Below are 24,057 nucleotides of genomic sequence, written 5' to 3' on the forward strand. Positions count from 1 at the left end.
TCAACGAGCCTACTAGTTGCCTGTAGGGAGTAGGATCGGAGAGAGGAACACCATCATCAATCTTCATTTTTGCTCCTACTATAGCAGGAGTTTCACAAACTTTATCATCTGTAATACCTGACCTGTCAATAATCTCAGATGCAAGCTTAGTTTGAGACAAAAAGTACCCTCTATGAGAGTATGCAACCTCAATACCCAGAAAATAAGTTAAGAAACCCAAATCAGACATTTCAAACTTATCCTTTAATATGGACTTTATGCTTTTAATCCCTTTAGAATCACTCCCAGTAATAAGCATGTCATCCACATATAGCAACAGAATAACAATCCCTGCATTAGACTTTCTAACAAACAAAGCAGTATCAGTAAAGCATGATGAAAAACCATTATCTAACATTACAGAGTTAAACCTACCATATCAAGCTTTGGGAGCTTGTTTTAAACCATACAGTGCTTTCCGAAGACGAAGCACTTTCCCTTTAAGCTACTCCATTCCAGGAGGAACATCCATATATACTTCTTCGTTTAGATCTCCGTTTAAAAACGCATTCTTAACATCCATCTGATAGATGTTCCATTTGTTTATTGAAGCAACAGTTATAAGACATCGGACGGTGACCATCCGAGCAACGGGGGCAAAAGTCTCCTCATAATCAATCCCATATTTTTTACCATACCATTTTGCAACTAAGCGGGCCTTATATCTCTCAAGAGACCCATCACACTTAGTTTTGACTTTAAACACCCATCTACACCCTATTGCTTTCTTATCTTTAGGAAGGTCTTGAAACTCCCAGGTTCTTGCTTTCTTTAGGGCTTCAAGTTCATTGTTCATAGCAACTATCCATTCTGGGTATTTACGTGCTTCCTCAAAATCCCTAGGTTCTATGTACGAGTGAATGGCGCTTAGACAAGCTCTATATTTTGGTGAAAAAGACTCATATGAGATGAACCTAGAAGGGGGTTTTCTTGATCTTTCGGTCCTACGAAGATTTCCTTCACTTGAAGGGGTAGACTCACTATCATATCTTTCGAGAGCACTTCTAAAAGTACTCCTATCTCTATGAGAGTAGGTTATAGGATCTCTATGTGGTTCTTCATTAATGGATTGATCAGTATGAGATTCAACATTTAGATTTGTTTCATCATCGCTAGTATCATCATCTTCAGTTAACAAATCAAACAGAAAAGAATAATCTATATTCTCATCATTAGTTTCAAGTTTTTCGAAACCACTAACATTTTTCAAGAAGCTTACATTTCTGGAAACATAAAGTTTATCACTCTTAACATCATAACAGCGAAAACCTTTATGAGTTTCAGAGTAACCAAGAAAGGCACAAGGAATGGCCTTAGGGGAGAGTTTGTCATTTTTATCAGTAAGGACAAAACATTTACATCCAAAAACCCTTAACCTGCTATAATCAGGTTCTTTTTCGTATAATTTTTCAAACGGGGAAATCTTGTTCAAGTTTTTAGATGGAAGTCTATTTATGAGATAGACAGAGGTAAGAGCAGCCTCCGCCCATAGTTTTTTCGGTATATTTTGATAAATGAGCAAGGTTCGTGTGGTTTCAATAATATGTCTATGTTTCCGTTTAGCCAACCCATTTTGTTGGGGGGTTTTGGGACAAGATTTTTTATGAAGAATTCCATAGTTTTCAAGATAGCTTTTAAATTCATTGGAAAGGTATTCGCCACCTGAATCGGTTCTAAAAATTTTCAAATTTTCATTGAATTGATTTAAAACCATCATATGAAATGTTTTGAAAGTTGAAAAAACTTCATATTTATGTTTGAGAAAATATATCCAACTAAACCTAGTGAAATCATCCACAAAGATAACATAGTACGAAAAACCTCCCTTGGATATCACCGGAGCTGGACCCCATACATCGGAGTGAACGATTTCAAAAGGTTTTGTTGTAAACATGGATCTTTGAGGAAAAGGAAGACTTCTCATTTTTCCAAGAATACATTCATTACAAACAAAATTTTCATTACAAAGATTCTTAACAAAAGGCAAATAAGAGATTTTAACAATGTTGGGATGACCCAATCTCTTATGCCATACATGAATATCTTTGTTTTGAGCAACATTACAAAATTGATTCTTGGGAATTTTAAGAAAATCAACATAGTAGAGGTCTCCTCTCCTAGAGCCTTCCCCAATCAATTTCCCGGACTGGCGATCCTGTATCCAACATTTATTAGAAGAGAACTTTATATCGCAACCATAGTCCGAGAGTTGAGAAACGGAAAGTAAATTTAAGTTTAGTTTTGGAATAAAACGAATTTTTGGGATAAAAAAATCTTGTTTTTCAAAATTACCCATTCCTTTAATTTCAAGAGGGATTCCATCCGCGGTTGAGACAAAAGATGGAAGGCGATTTTCAGAATAATTAGAGAGAAAACAATGACTTGGAGTCATATGAAACGAAGCACCAGAATCAAGTAGCCAAGATGTCTTACCAAGAGAGGAAGAAGATGACATGGCGGCTCCAGAAGTGCCTCCTTTGAGAAGAGGTTGAAGAGCATCCATAATTTGATGAAGCGAAAGAGGTTCATTCGATGTTGAAGGCCGTTCCTCCGATTGGGATGCTAAAGCCGCGGCGAGGAATTTCTTCCATTTAGGACAATTTGGTTTGATATGTCCCGGTTCTTTACAAAAATGGCAAGTTAATTTGCTATAATCTCTCTTGCCATATCGATCATTTTGCCCTTGATTTTTGAAATGGGGCGGTTTGTAGGTCTTCAAATTATTACCGGGTCTTGACACGGCATTGACCACTTCATAGTCATTTTGAGAAGGTGTAGCAAGAATGCTTGGGTTATTTTTACTAATCCTCATACGTGTTTCCTCACCACTTAGCTTGGTGATGACATCTTCAATAGATGGGGAGGTAAAAGCCGATAGAAGGGAGGACCGAATTTGCTCAAATTCGGGTCTAAGACCATTTAAGAAGTTGAAGAAACGATCTTCCTCAAGTTGTTTGTGCCTTAACTCAATAGCTTCTCCACTCCATTTTGGTTCGAGCATGGCAAGCTCGTCCCAAATAGATGATAATTCGGCAAAATATTCCCGAATAGATAAATCATTTTGTTGAAGAGTCAAGGCTTTCTTTTGGAGGTAGTATTTGTGAGACAAGTCCCTTGACGTATACATTTTTTCAAGGTATAACCAAGCTTCGGAGGCCCTTTTAAATTTGATGATGTTGGCATTGATCTTGGTTTCAACGGACGAAAAAATCCAAGACAAAATTTTAAAGTTCTTCATTTCCCACTCATCATGCCTTTTGGAATATTCTTCTAAGGCCTTTTGTCTATCTTCTCCTTCAAGAATTTTGATTTCCCCTTTCTCTATAATAGAAAGCTTGGGTTCAGGTTCCGATATGGATCCTTGAACATAACCCCAAAGACCTTTCCCTTTGATGTGGGCTTCCATGTTGCCGGCCCAAACATGGTAGTTTAAACCACTAAGTTTAAAACCAAGGGAGAAGTGGGAGTCTTTTTCACCCATTATGGAGAAGAGAAGATGAAAAATAAAGCGTACCTTAACGGATTTTCAACCTTTTCTTGACAAAAGTTGCTTCTAAAATATTGCCCGGAGCAAATGCTTTACTCAAAAACTTCACTAGCATGAGGGCACGATTTTCGAGGTGCTTCACAAGAGGCGAGATACACGATCTTCTTTCTTCCAACGAGGCTTTGATACCATGTGAAAGTATCTCCAACAAGATACTAATATCAAGACCTTAATATTCTTGATATTGAACCCACCACGAAAGCACAATAAGAACACTTTAGAACACTTGTGCACAAAAAGCACAACCCACAAATAACTCACAAATGCACAAAGGCATAAAATAATGGAATCAATTTATTGAGAACTTGGGCTTTGACTCAAAGCCATGAATAAATACAAAGGGGAGAACCCCTATTTATAACATCACTAAAGGGGGCCTTGGAGGGGCTCCACCCATAGTCGTTGGAGCCCCTCCAACGGTCACAAATGTGACCGTTGGAGAGGGCCCAACGACTATGTTGGTGGCCCCCCAAGGTACCTTTTAGGTACAAATCCAAAAAAGAAATAAAAAGAACAAAAAGAAAAATAAAAATAAAAGAAACATAATTACAGTCACATCCGAAAAGTGAATGTGCGCAAAAATAGGGAAAAGACTAAACTACCCTTATGACAAAATAAATAGAAATATATATTTTATATATATATATTTGAGTAGATACATATACATATATATTAATATATGTATATGTATTACCATATATATATATATATAATATATATATTACATAATATGATTAATGTACATAATTTAACAAGCCCCATATAGGGGTGGCAAACGGGTCAGGTTGGCGGGTCAGCATACCTCAACCCGAACCCGACCTGTTTATTAAACGGGTCGGTTGTGGCAAACACTAACCCGACCCATTTAATAAACGGGTAACCCGACATGACCCGCCAATCCGTTTAATAAATGGGTTGGGTCGGGAAAACAGGTTGGCAGGTAGCGGGCGGGTTGACGGGTCGGGTTGGTGGGCGGGTTGACCCGCCCGCCTAACCCGTTTATTAAACAGGTCAGCCGGGTTGGCATAAAACCAACCCGAACCCAACCCTTTTAATAAACGGGTTAGGCGAGTCGACCCGTTTATTAAACGGGTTGGCTTAAGCCCAACCCGAACCCGCCTAAGAGGCAGGTTGGCGGGTCGTGTCAGGTTTTGCCACCCCTAGCCCCATATATATATAAGAAAAAAAACTAGTTGTTGTGGAGCTCACAACTACCATATTTCAAGCTGTTGGGAGCCCCCAACAATAAAAAAGAAAAAAGAAAAAAGAAAAATAGAAATAAGAAAATACAAAAAAATTAAAAAAACATGAGATGACAGTTCTGCCCCTAATGGGAAGATCCTATTACAAGGTCAAATGACCAAAATACCCCCAAATGATATTATCTATTACAAACTCCTAAAATACATATATATGAGAGAGTTCGAAAGTTGTGTGAGAGTGCTCGGAAGCCGAATGTGTTGTTTCATCGTGAGGAAAACTGAACTATTATATTTGAGGATAGAAGATGGGTTTTGAAGACTCTTCGAGAGGAGTTAATGAGTAAACCCAACAGATCGAAGTATTCTATTTATCATGGTAGCACCAAGATGTACAAAGATTTACAAAGAACTTTTTGGTGGAACGGGATCAAATGGGACGTGACAGATTTTGTGTCTTGTTGTCTTTCAAGCAAGTTAAGATCAAGCACCAGAGGCCTAGTGGATTGTTACAGTCGTTGGACATCCTAGAATGGAAGTGGAACGATATATCGATGGATTTTATAGTGGGACTACTGAGGACCCGTCGTAAGTATGATGATATCTAGGTGATAGTTGATTGACTGATAAAGAGTGCGCACTTTTTGCCGATCAAGGTGAGCTAGACCTTGAAGAGCTTGACAGACTTGTATAACGATGAGATCGTTAGGTTACACGGGGTACCACTTTCGATAGTGTCGGATTGAGATCCGCTTTTTATGTCATGTTTCTAGCGACAGTTGCAGAAGGCTTTGGGCACCAAGTTGAAGTTCAGCACAGTTTTCCATCTGCAGACCGATTGACAAACTGAGCATACGATCCAAACTCTCGAGGACATGCAAAGTGTGCATTCATCTGCAGACCGATGGACAAACCGAGCATACGATCCAAACTCTCGAGGACATGCCAAGAGCATGCGCACTGGATTGGGCTAGAGATTGAGATAAGCATATGAAACTTACAGAGTTTTTATACAATAATAGCTTTCATGATAATATCGGTATAGCCCTGTATGAAGCTCAGTATGGTAGACCTTGCAAATCTTAGGTGTGTTGGGATGAGGTCGGCATTAGACCAGTTGAATCTTCAGAGGTGATCCAGCATTATTCTGACCAAGTGTAATTGATTCGCCAACGTTTGATCACTGCACATAGCCGATAGAATAGTTACATTGATTAGCGGCGCAGGAAGTTCAGTTTCGCAGTGGGAGTGTAAAGCCCGTTAAAAAAAAAATCCCGTGTCGGGCACGTGTCAGAAACGTGCTAGGCACGTGTCGGGAACGTGTCAGAAATGTGCTAGGCACGTGTCGTAGTTGGACTGCCGTGTCGGACCCGGATCCGAGCCTGACCTCAAACCCGGCTTCTCGAACGATCGAGAAGCCTGTGTCTTTAAAAAGACAGGCGCCTCAGGCAAGGGGCAAAAGCCCTCGCCCCTTCTCTCTCCTCTGCTCCACCTCTCATCTCTAGCCCCTTCCTTGCGAATGCCGGCGATCGGAGCTGCCGGCGGCCTCCGAGCTCCGGCAACCCACCGCTTCCTCCCCTTCCTCTGCAGCCATCGACGATCGTGCTGGCGACCTTCACCCGCGATAACCCTCGCCTTACACCGCCTCTCTTCCCCCTTTCGTCTCCCCGTCTCTCTCGTGCTGCCGACGACCAACCCCGTCTGGCCACCTCATTGTGTCTGGCAGACACTCCAACGGCCCCGTTACCCTTGACCTCTTGCCTCTTCGGTTCGACAGAGGAGCCCCCGACGTCGGAGCTCCCTCTTCTCGTCAGAGGCCGCACGTCGGTGACCCCGAGAGTCTCCTTTCCATCCTTCGTCCTTTCTTGCCCATTAAAGAAGGTCCCATCATCGCCATCGCCTTCGCCTAAGTCGCCTTTGGACTCCCTCGTCGTTGTCGTTCTTCTCCTCAGGTAAACCCCCCATTGTTGCTTGTTGTGTCAACAGGGGGCTCCGCTCCCCCTATCCCTCTTGTCTTGCCGGCAAGGGGAGGGGGCTCAACCCCCTTGCTATTTGTTGTCCCTCTTGTTTTGCCAACAGGGGGCTCCGCTCCCCCTGTCGTTTGCCTTGTCGGCAGGGGGTTGCGCTCTCCCTGTCCCTCTTGTTTTGTCGACAGGGGGGCTCCACTCCCCCTGTCGTTTGCCTTGTCGACAAGGGGCTCCGCTCCCCCCTGCCGTTTGTCTTGTCGACAGGGGGCTCCGCTCCCCCTGTCGATTGTCTTGTCGATAGGGGGCTCCGCTCTCCCTGTTCGGCAGAGGGCTCCGCTCCCCCTGCCAATTGTCTTGTTTTGCCGGCAGGGGGCTCCGCTCCCCCTGTCCCTCTTGTTTTGTCGGCAGAGGGATCTGCTCCCCCTGTCGTTTGCCTTGTCGACAGAGGGGCTTTGTTCCCTCTGTCCCTCTTGTTTTGTTGGCAGGGGGCTCCGCTCCCCCTGCAGTTTGCCTTGTCGACAGGGGGCTCCGCTCCCCCTATCCCTCTTGTTTTGTCGGCAGGGGGCTCTGCTCCTCTTGTTTTGCCGACAAGAGGCTCCGCCTCCCCTACCTTCCTTGTCCTGGCAGGCAGGGAGCCCCTGCCTCTGCTGCTTTTTGCCAAGCAGGGGTGAGGCCCCTGCCTCTGGCACCCTTGTCGGCAGGATGCAGAGTTTCTGCCTCTGCAGCCTGCAGGCAGGAGGCCTTGCTGCCTCTGTTGCCTTTCTGCAGGGAGCTGAGCTCCTTGTCTACCCTTTGGGGTCTGGTACCACTGCAGATCTTATCGGACCCGCTTCTCGTTTGTATTATGGCATGTCACTAACGTTCTAAGCATTTCAGGTTGAACGATGGATCATGTTCGCCCCCCGTGGCTCGAGCTCGTGCTTACCTACGCCGCTGGCGTATGCTGGACCCGCAACCCCTCAAGGTAGGAGATTCTTGTGTAAATGGACAATGAATGGATAAATGCTAAAATAAGGAAAGATAACTAAAAATGAAAGAGGTGATGATATATGTATACGTATAAAATATATACGTATGTCTTTTAATTCAAGGATGCGGTTTTGCGATCCTTGTCCTCTTTACTTTCTTGCACTTTCCTTTTCTGTTATCACCGCGCTATATGTGCCCAGGTTTTTAATTCATATCTTTACAGTTCATATCATTTTAACTCAAGGACGTGGTTTCACGATCCTTGTCCTCTTTACTTTTCGTACTTTACTTTCCTGTTGCCCCTCTGGCATTTACTTGTATATGTATGCCTTTTTCTCCAGGATGCAATCCTGATCCTCTTTTACGTTCTCGCACTTTACTTTCTGCATTTACTTTTGTTTCCCTGCGCTTTATGCGTCATGGCCTTACTACTTACTACCTTACTTTCTTGTTGTAGTCGTGCTTGCTTTGACACTTACTTTTTGTATGTGTTGTTCGTCCTTACTTTGTTGTCGCACTTCGTGCATATGCTTTGCTCATGCATGTATTCTTGTCTATGTTGTATGCTCCTTTACTTGCTTACGCTTATTGTTTAATCGAGGTACAACTTCATGCCTCGCGAGTCATCTTTTGCACTTGCTTAGTCAAGATAGGATCCCATACCCCGTGAGTTGCTTACGTAGTTGTCTGCTTGTGTGTTTCGATGGTGGAGGTATGATTACATACCTCGTGTGTGGCTTGTACGTTTTATGCTTGAGATGCAGTTTTGCACATCGAGTCTTGCTCCTCGATTTGCCATGACACTATAATGTGCACGGGTTTGCCCCTTGTTAGCTTGCACTCCCTGAGAGCAGTTTCGAGTGTATAGTGTATACTGTTTCACTTATTTGTCTTAAAAGCCACGACACACACTTATGAACTTTGGTTCTCCAAAAATAATGGTTTTTAGGTGCAAACCTATTTTCAAAAATGTATAGCTTAGTAAAGCAGATTTCGAAAGCCTTTTGCGAGATAGCAGCTGGATCTCCCAAATCGATGTATTTGGGAGAAGTCTGTTGCAACTTCGATTCGCATATCCAATACGACTCAGATAACCTTGTTTAGGATCTTGTGCACGAGTAGGGCGAGAGTCCTATCGAGGTACTTGCGCCATCGCTAAGATCGGCACTATATCACCTCTGATGCGAGACTTAGTTTCTAGGCTTTTTGGTCAAACCAAGATAGTTGGCGCACTTCCTTCTTTCAAGAGATTATAGCAAGATTATTGTTGATGGATTTCTTTTAAGAAATCCATGCTCCTCTCCTTGTAGTCGTACTCTCGGTCATGTACAATATGTTTAGACTACGAAGAGCAGGATGAGAGATTTGTAGTAACCTCGAAACGTGTATTGACACTTTAAGGTAATCATAAAATGTTGATATTCGCCTAATAGGCAAAATGCTTGCAACTGTCGAAAGGACCCGAGCGTGATAAGTTGAAACTCGAATGAGTTCACTGTAGACTTCTGTAAAGCAGATGTGTGGGGGATTTCCTATGAGAAATCCTTACCCCTCTCGTCGTGGTTGTACTTTCAAACAGGTACGTTGCGTACTGCGATGAGTAGTATGAGAGGTGTGTGGTTGCCTTGAACACGCAATGGTGCATGTAATTCACATAATGATAATTATGCGCTTTCACAGGCAAGATGCTCGATTGGGTCGAAAAACCAGAGCATGTAGAATGGGACGGCGGTTAAGAAACCCCCTGTCGTGCCCATTCGGGATGGTTCATCAAGAGAGAGGATGAATGATACAAAACTCTGATGGACAAGCCATTAATGGCTATTACGGGCAAAGGTCCAGCTTCCCTAGTCATCGGAGGTAGGGAAAAATAGAGGCTACCATAAGTATCCTAGGTGGTAGACGTCTGGTACTTCTGCAGAAGTTGGATGCATCCATAGGCCATGTTCGCCTTTGGGGACTTACTCTCTTGGTCACTGGTCGTCCCCTTAGGATGCGGACTCAGTCAATCATTAGGGGTATAATAAAATATATAGCATAATAGACCCCTGAATCGATCTCGATTGTTTTTATGTTTTGTGCCTTATGCACAATGGTTTGCTCATAATGAGAACAAGATATAACCTACGCACATGATTATGAGATATGCGTGCTATGATGTGAATTGATTGCTTGCTTACTCGGTAGTTCAGTATGCTACTCGTTGAGCTATGCACGCCTGTCGAGGCGTTACTCCAGTTGGTTAAACTGCTTACACAGTTCTTTGCTAAGTAATAACTAGCTTCTCATACTAGTCAATTGCTTATAATACTAGCATTATGCTAATTATTACACATTGTGATATAACTGTTGTCGTATGATTGCTTAATATGTGTAGCTTATAAATTGTTTGTGATGCAACAACTTGTACTTTACGATTAATATAGTCATTTGTCGATAACTGAACCATTTAATGGTAATTGTATGTATTGCGAGCTATGTCACATGGGTGCGGGTGCGGGTGCGGGTGCGACACGGGTGCGGCGCAATTCCAAAAAATTTGGACACGGGGACTCGGCTATATATATATATATATATATATATATATATATATATATATATATATTAAAAAATATATATTATAAATATATATATTTTAAATATTATAATTATATATAACAATAAATTAACACATAAAGATTGTAAATTTTAAAGCAAAAAAAAAGCAATTCTTAACAACACAAACTTACCAAAATATAACACATAAAGAAGCTTGTGAGTGTGATAAACAACAAAACTTATCATAAATCTGCCTCATCGTCTGAATTAGAAGGAAGAACAGGATCGAGGTAGTCCATGTTGAGAGTATGTAAATTATGTTCTCCCTCCAAGTCAAAATCTTCTGGATTTACATCCCAATTCTTGGATGGTCCACAACTGCATCAAAAAATCACTATATTAGTATCTAACTTAAAACTTTGAATACAAATATGAAATATTTAAATACAAACTTTGAATACAAAGAAAAAAAAGTACCTATACTCTTCTTTGGTGCGGCGAGAAATTAATCGTAGATTTGAGTGAACATATACCAAATCCTCTGCTCTTTTACTAGTGAGTTTGTTTCTTTTAATGTTGTGAATTTGAGCATATGTACTCCAATTTCTTTCACAACAAGATGATGTAGCAGGTTGGGATAACAACTTCATTGCAAGACGTTGCAGATTTGGTGTCTCTGATCCATATGTTGCCCACCAATTAAGGGGATCTTCCTCGTCCCTTGCCACAAGTGCTGCTAAAGAATCAAATCTTCCAGTAGAAAACTTGCCAAACTCACTATTTACAACCTTAAACATGTGAGAATCATTAAAAACTCTTCCCAAATATATCATTCTATTTCTTAATATCTCAGGATCTTCATTTGGAGAAACACGACCAACACCTGCTGTCAACCATTTTTTTGCATAGTATTTTGGATTGAGAGAGTGTGCCATGCAATGCAAAGGTGTATTGCTTTTATCCCATCTTCTCACTAAAACTGAATGTACATGATTGTAAAATTCTGAATCATCAAGTGCAATATCTTTCTTCTCATGTTTAAAAATGATACTTTGAACTTTTTCAATCATATTGTCCCACATTTCATAAATTCTATGAAGCATGGGTACATCTCTGTCAACTTCTCTCAGCATTTCCCAAATAGGCTCTGTAAATTCAACAAAATATGTAATTTTATCCCACCAAAAATCATCACAGATGCATTTTTTGATAGCTTGAGCCTTGACATCATCTTCAGTACGATAAAAATCCCAATCTTGATCAGCCACCATCATCATCAATGCATTCTTGAGTTGCTTAATTCTTTTTATCATAACAATTAGAGAAGCAAAACGAGTTTCAGCAACTTTCAGTAACTTGAGATCAGAATGCCTATTAAATATAGAAAGGGCATGATGATGGTTTACAACAAAATTTCTAATATTTCAAACATAATGCTCTATTTCCTCAATCCATAAGCACATTTCATGTGCATGTGCATCATCTTTTGATGGATTGCATATACTCTTAAGTGCCAAATTTAAACTGTGTGCTGCACAAGGAGTCCAAAAAATATGTGAATATGTATCTTCACTTGCCAAATTCATTCCTGCACGACTGCAAACTGGAGCATTGTCAGTAATGATTTGCACCACACTTTCTTCACCAACTTCTTTTATCACTTCAACAAATAATCTCTTTAAATATTCAGCATCTTTATACTCTCCAGATGCATCAACAGTCTTCAAAAAGATTGGCCCATTTAGTGAGTAAGCAATGAAGTTTATCAGTGGTCGCCTTTGTATATCAGTCCACCCATCAGAAACAATCGACACTCCATGTCGTTTCCATGAAAATTTTTGGGTCTCTAGCAAGTCTTCAATTCTATTTTTTTCCTCTGCAAGAATGACTGTTCTTAGTTTTTCTGAACTAGGAGGCACATAACCACTCAAATTGCAATTAGCCAAAGATGTAATCATATCTTTTCAGTATGGACTTCTAGCTACATTAAAAGGAATTGAGCTTGAGTAAAAGAATTGACCAATCTTTTTATCAATTTCTGCTCTTGCCATGTTTTTGAATGACGCTTGTATTGTTTTATTGCTTTCCATCTTTCTTTTCTTTAAAAGCTCTTCTTGTGTATCACTAGCAGTGGGAAAAGACAAATTAATCGAATCGCTTTTCATCTCTGCAATTTTCTTCTTTTCAGCTTCCTCTTGTTCTTTTTTTAATTGCTTTAACATGTCTTTGTCAACCCCAGAACATGCCCTAATTCCTTGACCACGAATATGCAAAAGATGTGCTTTCACACGCGTATAAGAACCTGTGAAAACAGTCTTACATAGATTACAATGAAACTGCACATTCCCACCACCACCACTACTAGCTTTTATCCCTTTTGTCACAAGCCTCCAAAGTGGTTGAGAAACATCTAATTTAGGGTTAGAACTTGAACCAAATGTATTGACACTACCGCTAGAACTCGCCATTATATCTGAAAAGTGAAAACTGAAAAGAAAATAATTAAATAAGTAAATAAAATAAAGTTAATAAAACAGGGAATATTGGAGGGGTCGAGCCCCTCTTCTGCGAGCAGAGGGTGCAAAGAGGGGGGCCGAGCCCCTCCTCTGCGAGCAGAGGGTGCAGGGAGGGGCCGAGCCCCTCCCCTGCGAGCAGAGGGTGCAGGGAGGGGGGCCGAGCCCCTCTTCTGCGTGCAAAGGGTGCAGGGAGGGGCCGAGCCCCTCCCCTGCGAGCAGAGGGTGCAGGGAGGGGGGCCGAGCCCCTCCCCTGCGAGCAGAGGGTGCAGGGAGGGGGGGCGAGCCCCTCCTCTGCGAGCAAAGGGTGCAGGGAGGGGGGCCGAGCCCCTCCCCTGCGAGCAGAGGGTGCAGGGAGGGGGGCCAAGCCCCTCCTCTGCGAGCAGAGGGTGCAGGGAGGGGGGCCGAGCCCCTCCCCTGCGAACCGAGGGTGCAGGGAGGGGGGCTGAGCCCCTCCCCTGCGAGCAGAGGGTGCAGGGAGGGGCCGAGCCCCTCCCCAGAGAGCAGAGGGTGCAGGGAGGGGCCGAGCCCCTCCCCTGCGAGCAGAGGGTGCAGGGAGGGGGGCTGAGCCCCTCTTCTGCGTGCAAAGGGTGCAGGGAGGGGGGCCGAGCCCCTCCTCTGCGAGCAGAGGGTGCAGGGAGGGGCCGAGCCCCTCCCCTGCGAGCAGAGGGTGCAGGGAGGGGCCGAGCCCCTCCTCTGCGAACAGAGGGTGCAGGGAGGGGCCGAGCCCCTCCCCTGCGAGCAGAGGGTGCAGGGAGGGGGGTCGAGCCCCTCCTCTGCGAGCAGAGGGTGCAGGGAGGGAGGCTACGAGCAGGGTCGACATACCTGACGGAGGGGGAGACGGTGGCTGCCTGTCGCTGGAGTTCGGATCGCCGGCGTGGTTGCAGGAGAAAGCTGCAGGGGCTGAGGGGGAGAGGCAAAATCGAGAGGGTAAGCCCCTCTCCCTGTCGATAAACCCCTTTTAGGGTTCGGCTGCCAAAAAAATTTGGATCTGGGTCGGGTTTGGACCCGACCCGACCCGGATCCAAAACAAAATTTAAAACTCGAACTGGACAATTTTGGACTCGGTCAAAGTTGACCGAGTCCAAAATGTGGTCGAACTCGGCACGGACTCGTTGACCGAGACCGACTCGGAGTTGACCGAGTCCGGGCCGAGTCCAAAGCCGCACCCGAGTCCGTGCGTGTCGACGCGGGTGCGGCAACCCTTTAGCCGAGTCCGTGTGACATAGATTGCGAGCATTGTTATGAATGCTTGTCTTATTCAGTTGCTTTGTTTGAGTGTTGGATAGAGTTAGATACTCTTAACCTTTAGAATCAGTTGGATTGCTATAGCTGCTTGTTTAGTACTATGGCCCTTATTGCTTCTGTAGTTAGCTGTTTGCTTTACTAGAGTTTTGCTTACTCCACAACACGTTTGGTTAGTTTTGCTAGTTTTGCTTTTTCCTGCTTGATCTAGCGAGTATCTTGCTTATTGCAGCATTTGTACCTTCTTGTCTTTTGCACCCCTACTAGTTTGTTGTGAGACTAACTCATTTCATAGGCAGGTGGTGAACAGGTTGAGACAGCTTGTGATGGCACGATGACGTGATGCATTCAAGGCGAGACCCTTTCCCTGACGTTGTGTTTCTCAAGACACTTTTGGTAAATGTAGTATAAAGTTTCTTTGAAAGCATCTCTTCTGATTAAAACTCTGGATTACTAAAACGGTATTACCAAAACTTTGTTCTTCTTTTCATTTTCAATAAAATATATATTTGAGTTGCAAAACGGTTTGTAAAGAGAAGTTTGCGCTGTAATGCGCCCAAGGTCCAGGGACTTGCTATTTCAAACATGATTTTTCGCTGAACTCATGTTTCAAACTCTGATAAGTAATCGATTTCAAAGCTTTCAACCTTTTTCATAAAAGGTTTCAAGTCCACGATTTTGGGGCGTTATAGGAAGAGCACATTTTTGTTCGGATATCACCAACGAAGAGTGTTTTCAGGTTTAAGAAAAAGGAAAAGTTTATTGCTCATTACATGGGACCTTTTGAGATCTTTGAGTGGATTGGTGAGTCAGTGTATCGAGTGGCACTTTCACCTCAGTTTTTTCAGATCTGCAACGTCTTTCACGTCTCGATGTTGAGGAAGTATGTACCAAAACCCTCACATGTTATTCAGTACAAGGCAGTCGAAGTAGAACCGAACTTGATGACAGAAGAGATACAGGTGGAGATTGTGAATCGCCAGGAGCAAGTGCTTCGGAGAAAGACGATTCTGTTGGTGAAAGTATGGTGGCAACATCACGGATTGGACGAGTGCACCTGGGAGCTTGAGACTGATGTGTGAGCATTACCCATATTTATTTGGTACGTTATAATTCCGTGAACGATATTCCTTTAATGGGGTAGGGATGTAATATTTCACAAATTTTTGCCTAATTATAAATTTAATAAATATGTTTTTATGATATAATATAATATATATTAGTGGTTGACTTTAATTGGATCCCGATATGGATCCTGGGCTCACTGGCCGAGCCCCATGATCCATATGTGATGTGTATGGATAAATAAGATTTTAAAAAAATAAATAATAACAATAGATAATATATATACATAGATATTATATATATATTTCATTAAATTAGAGTTTTGTTATAAAGGATTTCTATTTCCTTAAGGAAATAGAATACTTTCTAAAAAGGACGTCCCATCAATAGGAGTCCTATTTTGGTTATAAGTAGGTGTGAACCTCTCTCTCAATCACGACTTTGAGAAAGAGAGAGAGAGAGGGTTGAATCGAGTGATTAAGTGTGAACCACTGATGGGCCTTTGGAGGCAAGGTGCATATGTTGCTCATAAAATAACAAATTTTAAATGCATTGCAAAATTATTTTATATTGCTTTTGAATTAATTATATTATTGAAATAGAAAGGGCAAAGACCCGAATTCGTTAATGCATATTGATTTGCATAATTGTTCTTGTGAAAAGACCCTTAATTGATTAAGAATGGTAAAAGAGACCAAACAGTGTAATAATTTGTTCTTCTTTGGTTACCTTTTGAAAATGTGAGACCCTTAGATGACGATGATGAGGGACCGTGAGGATACTAAAAGCCGTGTGCACTGTTTTCCCCAATAACCCAATGTATGGTTCATGTTCTTAGCCACGGTTGTAAGGAACTCCCGCCACTTTGCCTAGGGATGGTGTTCTTAGACTCAGATGTAGTTATTGATATACCAAAAAAGTGGCATTAATGGATATTGATTTCTTTGTTGTCCCAGCATTAAGTATTGATTCCTATTATTCCGATTGATGGTGCTGATTTCAGACGTCGATCGAGGGACATGTGTAGGACCCAGTTAATAAAATATAAATTGTGTGTTAAGATATCACTGAAAACTGCCTTGAACCTCAAAAATTTGACCCGTTTTGAGTATCAACGGGTTTTAAAGAAGTGAGAATTTAATTATGTGTATTAAGTAGAGACATGCATACAAAATCAATACTTTATAATTAAACTTAAAAAGTCATTCATGTATGTTGAATTGATTCATGCATCCTTAAAATGTTTAATTTAGCATGAGATTGTTGGTTATTTGAATTGAGCTGCTTATATTGAAAGTCTATTCTGAATATGTAATGTTGTGTGAGCCCTCTTAAACTTATGTTTGATTTGGTTTATGCTAATTTCTTTATTGTTGGATTTTGAGAAGGCATCGTACCAGAACTTCGGTTCTTAGCTCGTTTAAAAAAAAAAAAACCTTTTCAGGTACTAAGGCTCAGTGATGGAGGGACAGGCTTGCTGGAGGGATCGAAAGTTATGATTTTTATGGACCAGATTCTGACAGAGTTGGGAGTTTATTGTTTTGAGAAACTTTTTGAACTCTAAATGGGGACTTTTTAATTTAATTCAATTCAATTTAAATTCATGGTTTGATTTATTCGATATATGGAATACATATTGGGTTATGTATATTAAATCTGTGATGCACCCCGGATCCCTGGGATATCTTTTCGCAATGTTTTAAAATTATTTATTCGTTTAAAAAAATTTGCAACATTTTTTAAGGTCAGTTTGGGGTAGTTACACTTTTACCCTCGTAGTAGCCTACATAAGTAGTTAGTCCCATTGAGCTTGAACGAGAGCTCAATCTTGGATTCATGCTCGCCCATGATGGAGAAAGAAAAGAGAATATGGAACGTGGATGGAAGATAAATGTCACAAGCACACCAAGCACGAGCACCCGATCACACGAACACAACAATCAACAATGTCCAAGAGTAAAGATCCCAAGGACTCTGATACCTGTAATGAAATCTTGAATACGAGCACAAGCACAAAGTCAATAAGGAAATACACAAGCCATCAATGGGCAGATACAAGGTCATAAGGGCACAAACCACAATAGCTCACAAATATCACTCAAGAGAGCACTCTAGATAAAAAATAGTAAGTTATTTTATTTCAAGAAATGCTTAAGAAAAGCATAGCAATGATATGGGTGAGATCCCATATATATACAAGTGGCATGAGGGCTACTCCAATGGCTAGAAAGAATAAAATAAAAACAAAAAAGCACCAAATTGCTCCTAATGGGCAGACACTATTACATTAATAAAAAAAGATTAAAATGCCCCTAAAGAGCATGACCTATTACATAAAAGGACAAAAAATAGAAAAGACACACACACACACACACACACACACACATATATATATATATATATATATATAGAGAGAGAGAGAGAGAGAGAATTACTAGAATATGAGAACTAGAAATATGGGCATTTCCAACATTTTTTTTTAAATCCAACTATGTGGATGTTCTTGGCATGGTGAATTTTCAAGGAATCAATTGTTTGATCGTGTATTTTTTATTAAAAAATATGATTTTTGAATGCTAGAATATTTATGATTATTATGAGCCATTGATTTTAAAGCCTTAAAAAAATCTCGTTTATGCATCAAAATCGGATTATTCAAGAGCGGGTTCTTATAAAACCAAGCATGTAGATCACATCCGTACGGTTAGATTCAAGAGAAAAGAACAAAAATCCATGAAAATCGCGGTTCACACATTAGTTCTCATATTTTCTGTTCTCATATTCTAGTGACTTTATATATATATATATATATATATATATATATATATATATATATATATATATATATATATATATATATATATATATATATATAAATTTAACATTAGGAACATGGCAAAAGAAGAACACTTCATCATTTTGTTTTTCATATGGAAATATTTTCACGTGAAGTGTTGCCTTAGTCTTTTTGCATTTGTTTAGAATCCTATTGCTTGTACAATTCTTGCAGGAAGCGACTACAAAGGGGATGTAAAAAGTTGACCTCTAGGGATGATGAGGGATTGCTTGAAACTGTTATAGTTGTAAGTCAAATTGGCGAGCAAGAACCCATATACAAGCACCAGTGAATGTCCTATGGTGCTTAATTACAAAGAATATCCATGAATTTTAAGCCATGTGAAATTAACAAAAAGAGCATGACAAACAGAGCAGCTGAAGAGAAAGCCGTCGAAAATCATATTGATAGACAACAAGGTTTGTTGGTGCTGAGGGGGGGAAAGGCACAAAAGAAAAGGGAGTAACCTTAGGATTGGAGTTGGACTTCTTGGTTCTTGCCAGCACCGCGGAAGAACGAGAAGCCGTGATGAAGGTGGTCATGGGATGCCACAGCTACCACGTTTTCATCTTCGACCCAAACGGCGAAGAGGGCCGGACCGATAAACGTACTTTTAAATGCGGAGATTCCCATTTTGGAGTCACATTTTGCCTTTTATTCATTTTTTTGTCTTGTGAGTTAATAAAATTACTAAAATACCCCACGTCATCACTGCGACCTGAGCAGCTCTCCGGGCCTCGTCGAAGCGTACCGCTAGAATGAGCACGTCGTAACTGCGTAAGAAAATCTCATGAACCTTTTTTTGTTGGACGAGTAGGGGCGACGGAGCAGATCCAGTGAACGGTTTTCAAGTACTCCACAAATAGTCATTGGAGTATGACAACTGAAATATGAGAACTATAATACACCCCGGTCAGAGACCTCTCGAGCTTGAGACCGTAGGTATTACTTCTCAATGAAATAACACAAAGTGAGCATATTAGAACCGTGGCATAAATTTTTTTTTTTAAAATTCACATCATAGTTTTATAATCACATAGGCTAATCACTTGGAACCTACAATTTAAATTATAAAAAGAAGTGGACTAAGTAAAAAATATTTATAAACAACGGAAGACTTTAAGTTACAACGGTAGTGGGTTTGCCCCTAATCTTAATTAATTTAGTTTTACACCACATAACACACATGTTTGTTTACTTTAAATCACTCATTAATTTTTTCAAAACTCATAGCTAACATCTACTCTAAGCTAACTATTGTATTAAATTAACTATATCGATAATATTCTACTATGAGTGTAGCAACCCATGTAGAATACCTCAATTCTACAATGTTTGTCAACCTATAAATCACTCTTTTTAGTCCTACGAAAGTCACGAATCACTGCAGTGAAAGAGAACACTGATAGTTAGTTAGACTAGAGAGCTATACATGCTCCCCAAGGTTCGTGGTTCATGCTACATCTTGGTCTGCCTAGAGTCTCAATTGTTATGTGAAACATAGTCCCTAGGATGTATTTAGCAACTCAATGCTTTACCACATGAACTATTTCGAGTTTACTATTTTCTTTTTAACTTAACTAAGTTTCTCAAGTTCTTTCTATAGTTATGATATTCATCAAAAAATCTAAGCATGCAATGATATAGTGGCGCTACATCAATAAATCACCGGTGGCCCACGCTTATGGCAGCTCTTACTTTGACAGACATCAGGTAGTCATTTTTATCTGTCGCCTCTTCTAAGATTTATGGGGTTAAGTCTAGCATGCTAAGTTGACTTAAGCTTCTAGTAAACTAACTGAAAGAAGGGACTCTAAGGACTTTACTCAAGTGCTCACTTTTGTTCTCATGCATATAGTTCTACATTCTTTATATGTAATTTAGTCTAAAATACCATAGCTCTTAAATATGTAATTTGTATTAAGCACTTATAAATACATGAAATCATTATTGGCATTGCAGCAAACTCATATGCATTCATTTTTTCTTTCATGTAACATGAAACACATTCTAGAATGCAACTATATCAAATACAAAATACAACTAGGTTCTCAAACATATATGATTTCATGTAAGCTAACTTATACAAGTAACAAAAAGACTGTGTATTATTAACTAAATATGCTTATAATATCCCGTATCTCGAAATGCAAACATTGTACTTCTAACCTGCAGCTGAATCACACCTTGAGGTACTAGGATTTGTTTAATATATAAAACTTACTTAATTGTCAAACCAATATTTTTTATACTTTATAAAATTACCAAATTACCCTTCACAAGAATGGTCTATCGATACTCATTTTTTTGTGTTGTGTGTTTTGACTATGGAAACAGGACAGTCAGATTCCTCTCTGCGTCCTGAATCCAACATACCATAACTCATCTAGTTGTGAGTTCAGGGTAAAGGGTTATGCTCAAATTGTCGATAAGGGCAAAAAGATTATTTTACTTCTCAAACAAGTCTGGAACCCTTGAATCTAAACTCCTGATTGAACCTAACCTAGAACTAGTTTGGTCTAAGTTAAATCCAAATTGATCCGTCCTAGTTTAGTTTTGGATTCCTTAACTTCGTTCCATATTCTAATTCACTCTATTACGAATCCCAAACTGGATAGAAATCTGGTCTCTATTTTGTGTACAAGGTCTAAATCCAATATGACAGATTTCAACCTTGGTTCTCTCTGATTTGGTGCAAAAATTCAAACCAGATCAATCCAATTGAGGTTTGGGTTTGAACTGGATCTGAACCTGCTCTATTCTGGTTTGATCCTATTGGATCCAAATATGCTAACTGGATTCAACCATTATTCGGTCTTGATTTGGTTTAATAGGTTCCAAACCTCGGTCTAGTATGACTTTGTCCTATTGGATTCGTTTTATGATAGAAAATTGAAACACCTTTTGTCTCAGTTTTCTCCATAATTATATGTATTAATATATATATATATATATATAAAGAGAGAGAGAGATATTTGTATTTATATTTATATATATATATATATATGTATATATTAATACACACACACACACACACACACACACATATATATATATATATATATATATATTTATTCTTTAAACTATGATTGGTCTAAAACTCGCCTAGACCAAATTAGTCTGGGTGTGGACCCTTATGACTCAGTCTGGGTTGCACAAAGGCCAGTTTTCTGTTGACTCGGTACGGTTAAACCCAGACCGAGTTAGTCTATGCTTCAAAAACTGAGACAAAGCCATGTTCTATCTTGTTCATGTTTTTAAACATACTCGGTATGGATAATCTAAACCGAGTCGGTCTGCTTTAACCGAACAAGGAGCTTATTGTCCTGGTCCTCTCATAATCTTACTCGGTCTAGGTAATCTCGAATTGAGTTGGTCCTTGCTCTCTGTCTCGTTTCCTTAAGAACTGACTCGGTCTGATCAGACTGATTCGATCCTAAACCTACTCATATGGACAATTAAGCTTTAACAAAATCAACTCGGTCTAGTTTTCATCCAGACTGAGTAGGTCTGGGGTGAACCGAGATAGAGGCCAATGCTCTATGTCTCACTTCACCGGTGACCAGACTCGATCTGGATTAATCTAGACTGAGTCAGTCTGAACCATGTGCTATGACAGAGAGTTTTCACTCTCGGTCTTAGCCCAACATTGGCCAGACTCGATCTGGTTTACCCAAACCAAATTTGTCATGCCTCGTGCCAATACTGAGCTCGGCTTGGGTGAACCCATATAAAGTCAATTTGCATGCTTTAAATAGGGTGAGACATAGAGGAAATCCTCTTTGTCCTTACCTTTCAGATCTGGCTCGGTCTGGTATTACCCAAACTAAGTCGGTCTACGATAAAAGCTCTTTGTTTGTTTTTTTTTTCATCATCTCCATTCGGTCTCGGTCTGGGTTCACCCAAACTGAGACGGTTGGGTGATGTCCAGCTGAACCAAGGCAGAGTGCCTTGGCTCTCCGTCTCAATCCTCACCAAACCGGATTCAGTTTGGGCTCACCGAGACCAGCTGGCCTGGTGGTCGGTCATCCATCGGCCAAGACAGAGAGGACATACTCTATGTCTCATCTCTGCTTTGCCAGACTCTAAACTGGCTGAGACAAAGAGAGGCATATCTTTGTCTCACCCTCCCCCGTTTTGGCCGACTAGGTCAGGCCGCAAACGCAACGACAAAAAGCATCATAAGAAGGAAAAAGAAACAAGAAGAAGGATGAGAGGTGACTCACAGGTCGCCAGAACATGATCTTCTGCATTGCTTTCTTCTTCTACTATCGTCTTCCTCCATCCCTCTTTCTCTCAATCTCTATCTCTTCTTTCTCAACCTTCCCACAACAAATTTGGAGAGGTGAGGAGTTTGTGGGCCTTTTATATAGAGGCCCACCTATAACTCCCCATATTAATGGAGGCCCCTCCATCTACCCATTAATGAGATCGTGGGTGAGACAGAGTGGCTTCTCCCTTAAGGCATTAAAGGGGGAGGTTTTCCCCTTCTTCCTCCGCAAAGTGTAAAAACTCTAATTTTTGAGTAATTTTCTTTCAAAAACAAATTTGAATATGAAAACCCATTTTTTAAGGTGGAGAATGAATTTTTAATAAAATTTTGATGAATATTGACTTTTATTTTGTCAAAATCGGACTTGAATTGACTTCAAAAGACCCTCGACAAGTTTCGAGGGCAATTTGAGTAATTTTGGAGCCTTGTAGGAGTATTTTTTATCTCGAGGGACATAGTCATCCCAATATTGGTTGACCAGCTAGGTCAATTGTGTGAGTCTTATATTGGTTTCATGTGCTTTGACTAAGCTTTGGCCAAGGTAGGATTTTTTAAATTATTTTATAAATTGAGGTGTTTTGAAAAATTAAAATTTGGTTTTAAAGTGAGAAGAGACATTCAAAACCACCTCTTCTTGGGCCAATGCATGCAGAGTTGGGTCTGCATGCATTGTCAACCCCTAACTTGAGCAATGAGCTCATCATGAGTCCACTTGAGTGCTATAAACCTTCTTTGTTGCCCCCTATAGCCATTCAAAAATTAGAAGAAAAAATTAGCAATTCCACTTTTTCTGTGGCCAATGCAGGTAGAGCTACTACTCCCATTTGGGAGTAAGGGTTGTACCACCCATTTTGATAAATTCATTTATTTAATTAAAAACATTTTAAAAAAGAGGTTATTATTGAGAGGAAGGGTCAGGGTCATTTTTGCCTTAGATATAAGGAGGAGAGGAGGGGGAAGTCCAACCCACCATCACTCTCTTTCTCATTCCTCATCTCTCATCTCTCTCTTCTTCCCTAGCATTAACCCTTTCAGCCATAGTTGGTGCAATTGAGGTGGTCAGACAGCTAAGGAGTTCGGTTGGTGGAGATTTTCAGAGACACCCAGCCTAAGGGTGAAGGCTTAGTCGACTCAGGTAGGTCGGCTCTTCTGTCTCCATTTTTTCTTGCGTTTTCTCATTCTTGGGAGATGATTTTTTATTTTTTTCTTGTCTTTTTCATTATGCTTTTGTTTGAGACAATTTTAAGGAGAACCACTCAAGAGTTATGTTAAAAGGTGTATCTAGCAGTGCCTAGAGATTGTACTCGTCAGACTTTGCGAAATAAGGTAGGTATTAGCCCCTTCTATGCGGTAGTGGCATGTGTTAGGCCCGTTTCGAGTTTGGGCTTTGTCAAATTATTTTAATGGCTGCAAAATCTATGAGTTTCTCTAGCTTTATGGACAATTTAAAATTTTCTCTTAATGAAATGTTATGCTAGATAATCTGAAGAGAAAAATTTATGCAATATGCTTATCTATGTATATGTGATTTTGGGTTTTGGCTTAGTTTTTCAATACTTGTTTGATTTAGACTAACAAAAGTTGGGTTAAGGAAGAAGGGATCTTCACATTATAGAAAATACTTTTAGAAGTATTTTTGTGCAGGTCAAACTATAAACACTAAAACTAAAAATGGATCAATCTAAATTTTTATTTGAAACATTTTATGATTGTGTCGGTATAACTCAGAATTTTGTCTAGGAGGACCCACTATCAGTATTTTGGTCATAACTTTGTCGTCTGAAGTAAAAAAAAATGGTTTAGCTCATTGAAAATCTATCAAATACCCCAATAATCCTTGTGTTTTACCCTTTTTCAAATTTTGGT

The 24,057-nt window shown here is 40.4% G+C and overlaps 1 protein-coding gene across 4 annotated transcripts in view; it reads right to left on the bottom strand.

Moving 5' to 3' along the window:
- The window catches only part of LOC149838107 (yacP-like NYN domain protein), a 79,464-nt gene extending 60,929 nt beyond the window's left edge, over positions 1 to 18,535 (bottom strand). For all 4 annotated transcript variants that reach the window (XM_090006379.1, XM_090006380.1, XM_090006378.1 and 1 more), the window contains exon 1: positions 18,386 to 18,535. In XM_090006379.1, coding sequence (XP_089862505.1) covers positions 18,386 to 18,460 — 75 coding nt within the window. In that variant the 5' untranslated portion in view covers positions 18,461 to 18,535. The remainder of the gene's footprint in view (positions 1 to 18,385) is intronic.
- Between the last annotated feature and the right edge of the window lie 5,522 nt (positions 18,536 to 24,057).

The sequence above is a fragment of the Nuphar pumila genome, chromosome 5, assembly GCF_984573655.1.
Source record: "Nuphar pumila chromosome 5, dmNupPumi1.hap1.1, whole genome shotgun sequence".
Lineage (NCBI taxonomy): Eukaryota > Viridiplantae > Streptophyta > Magnoliopsida > Nymphaeales > Nymphaeaceae > Nuphar > Nuphar pumila.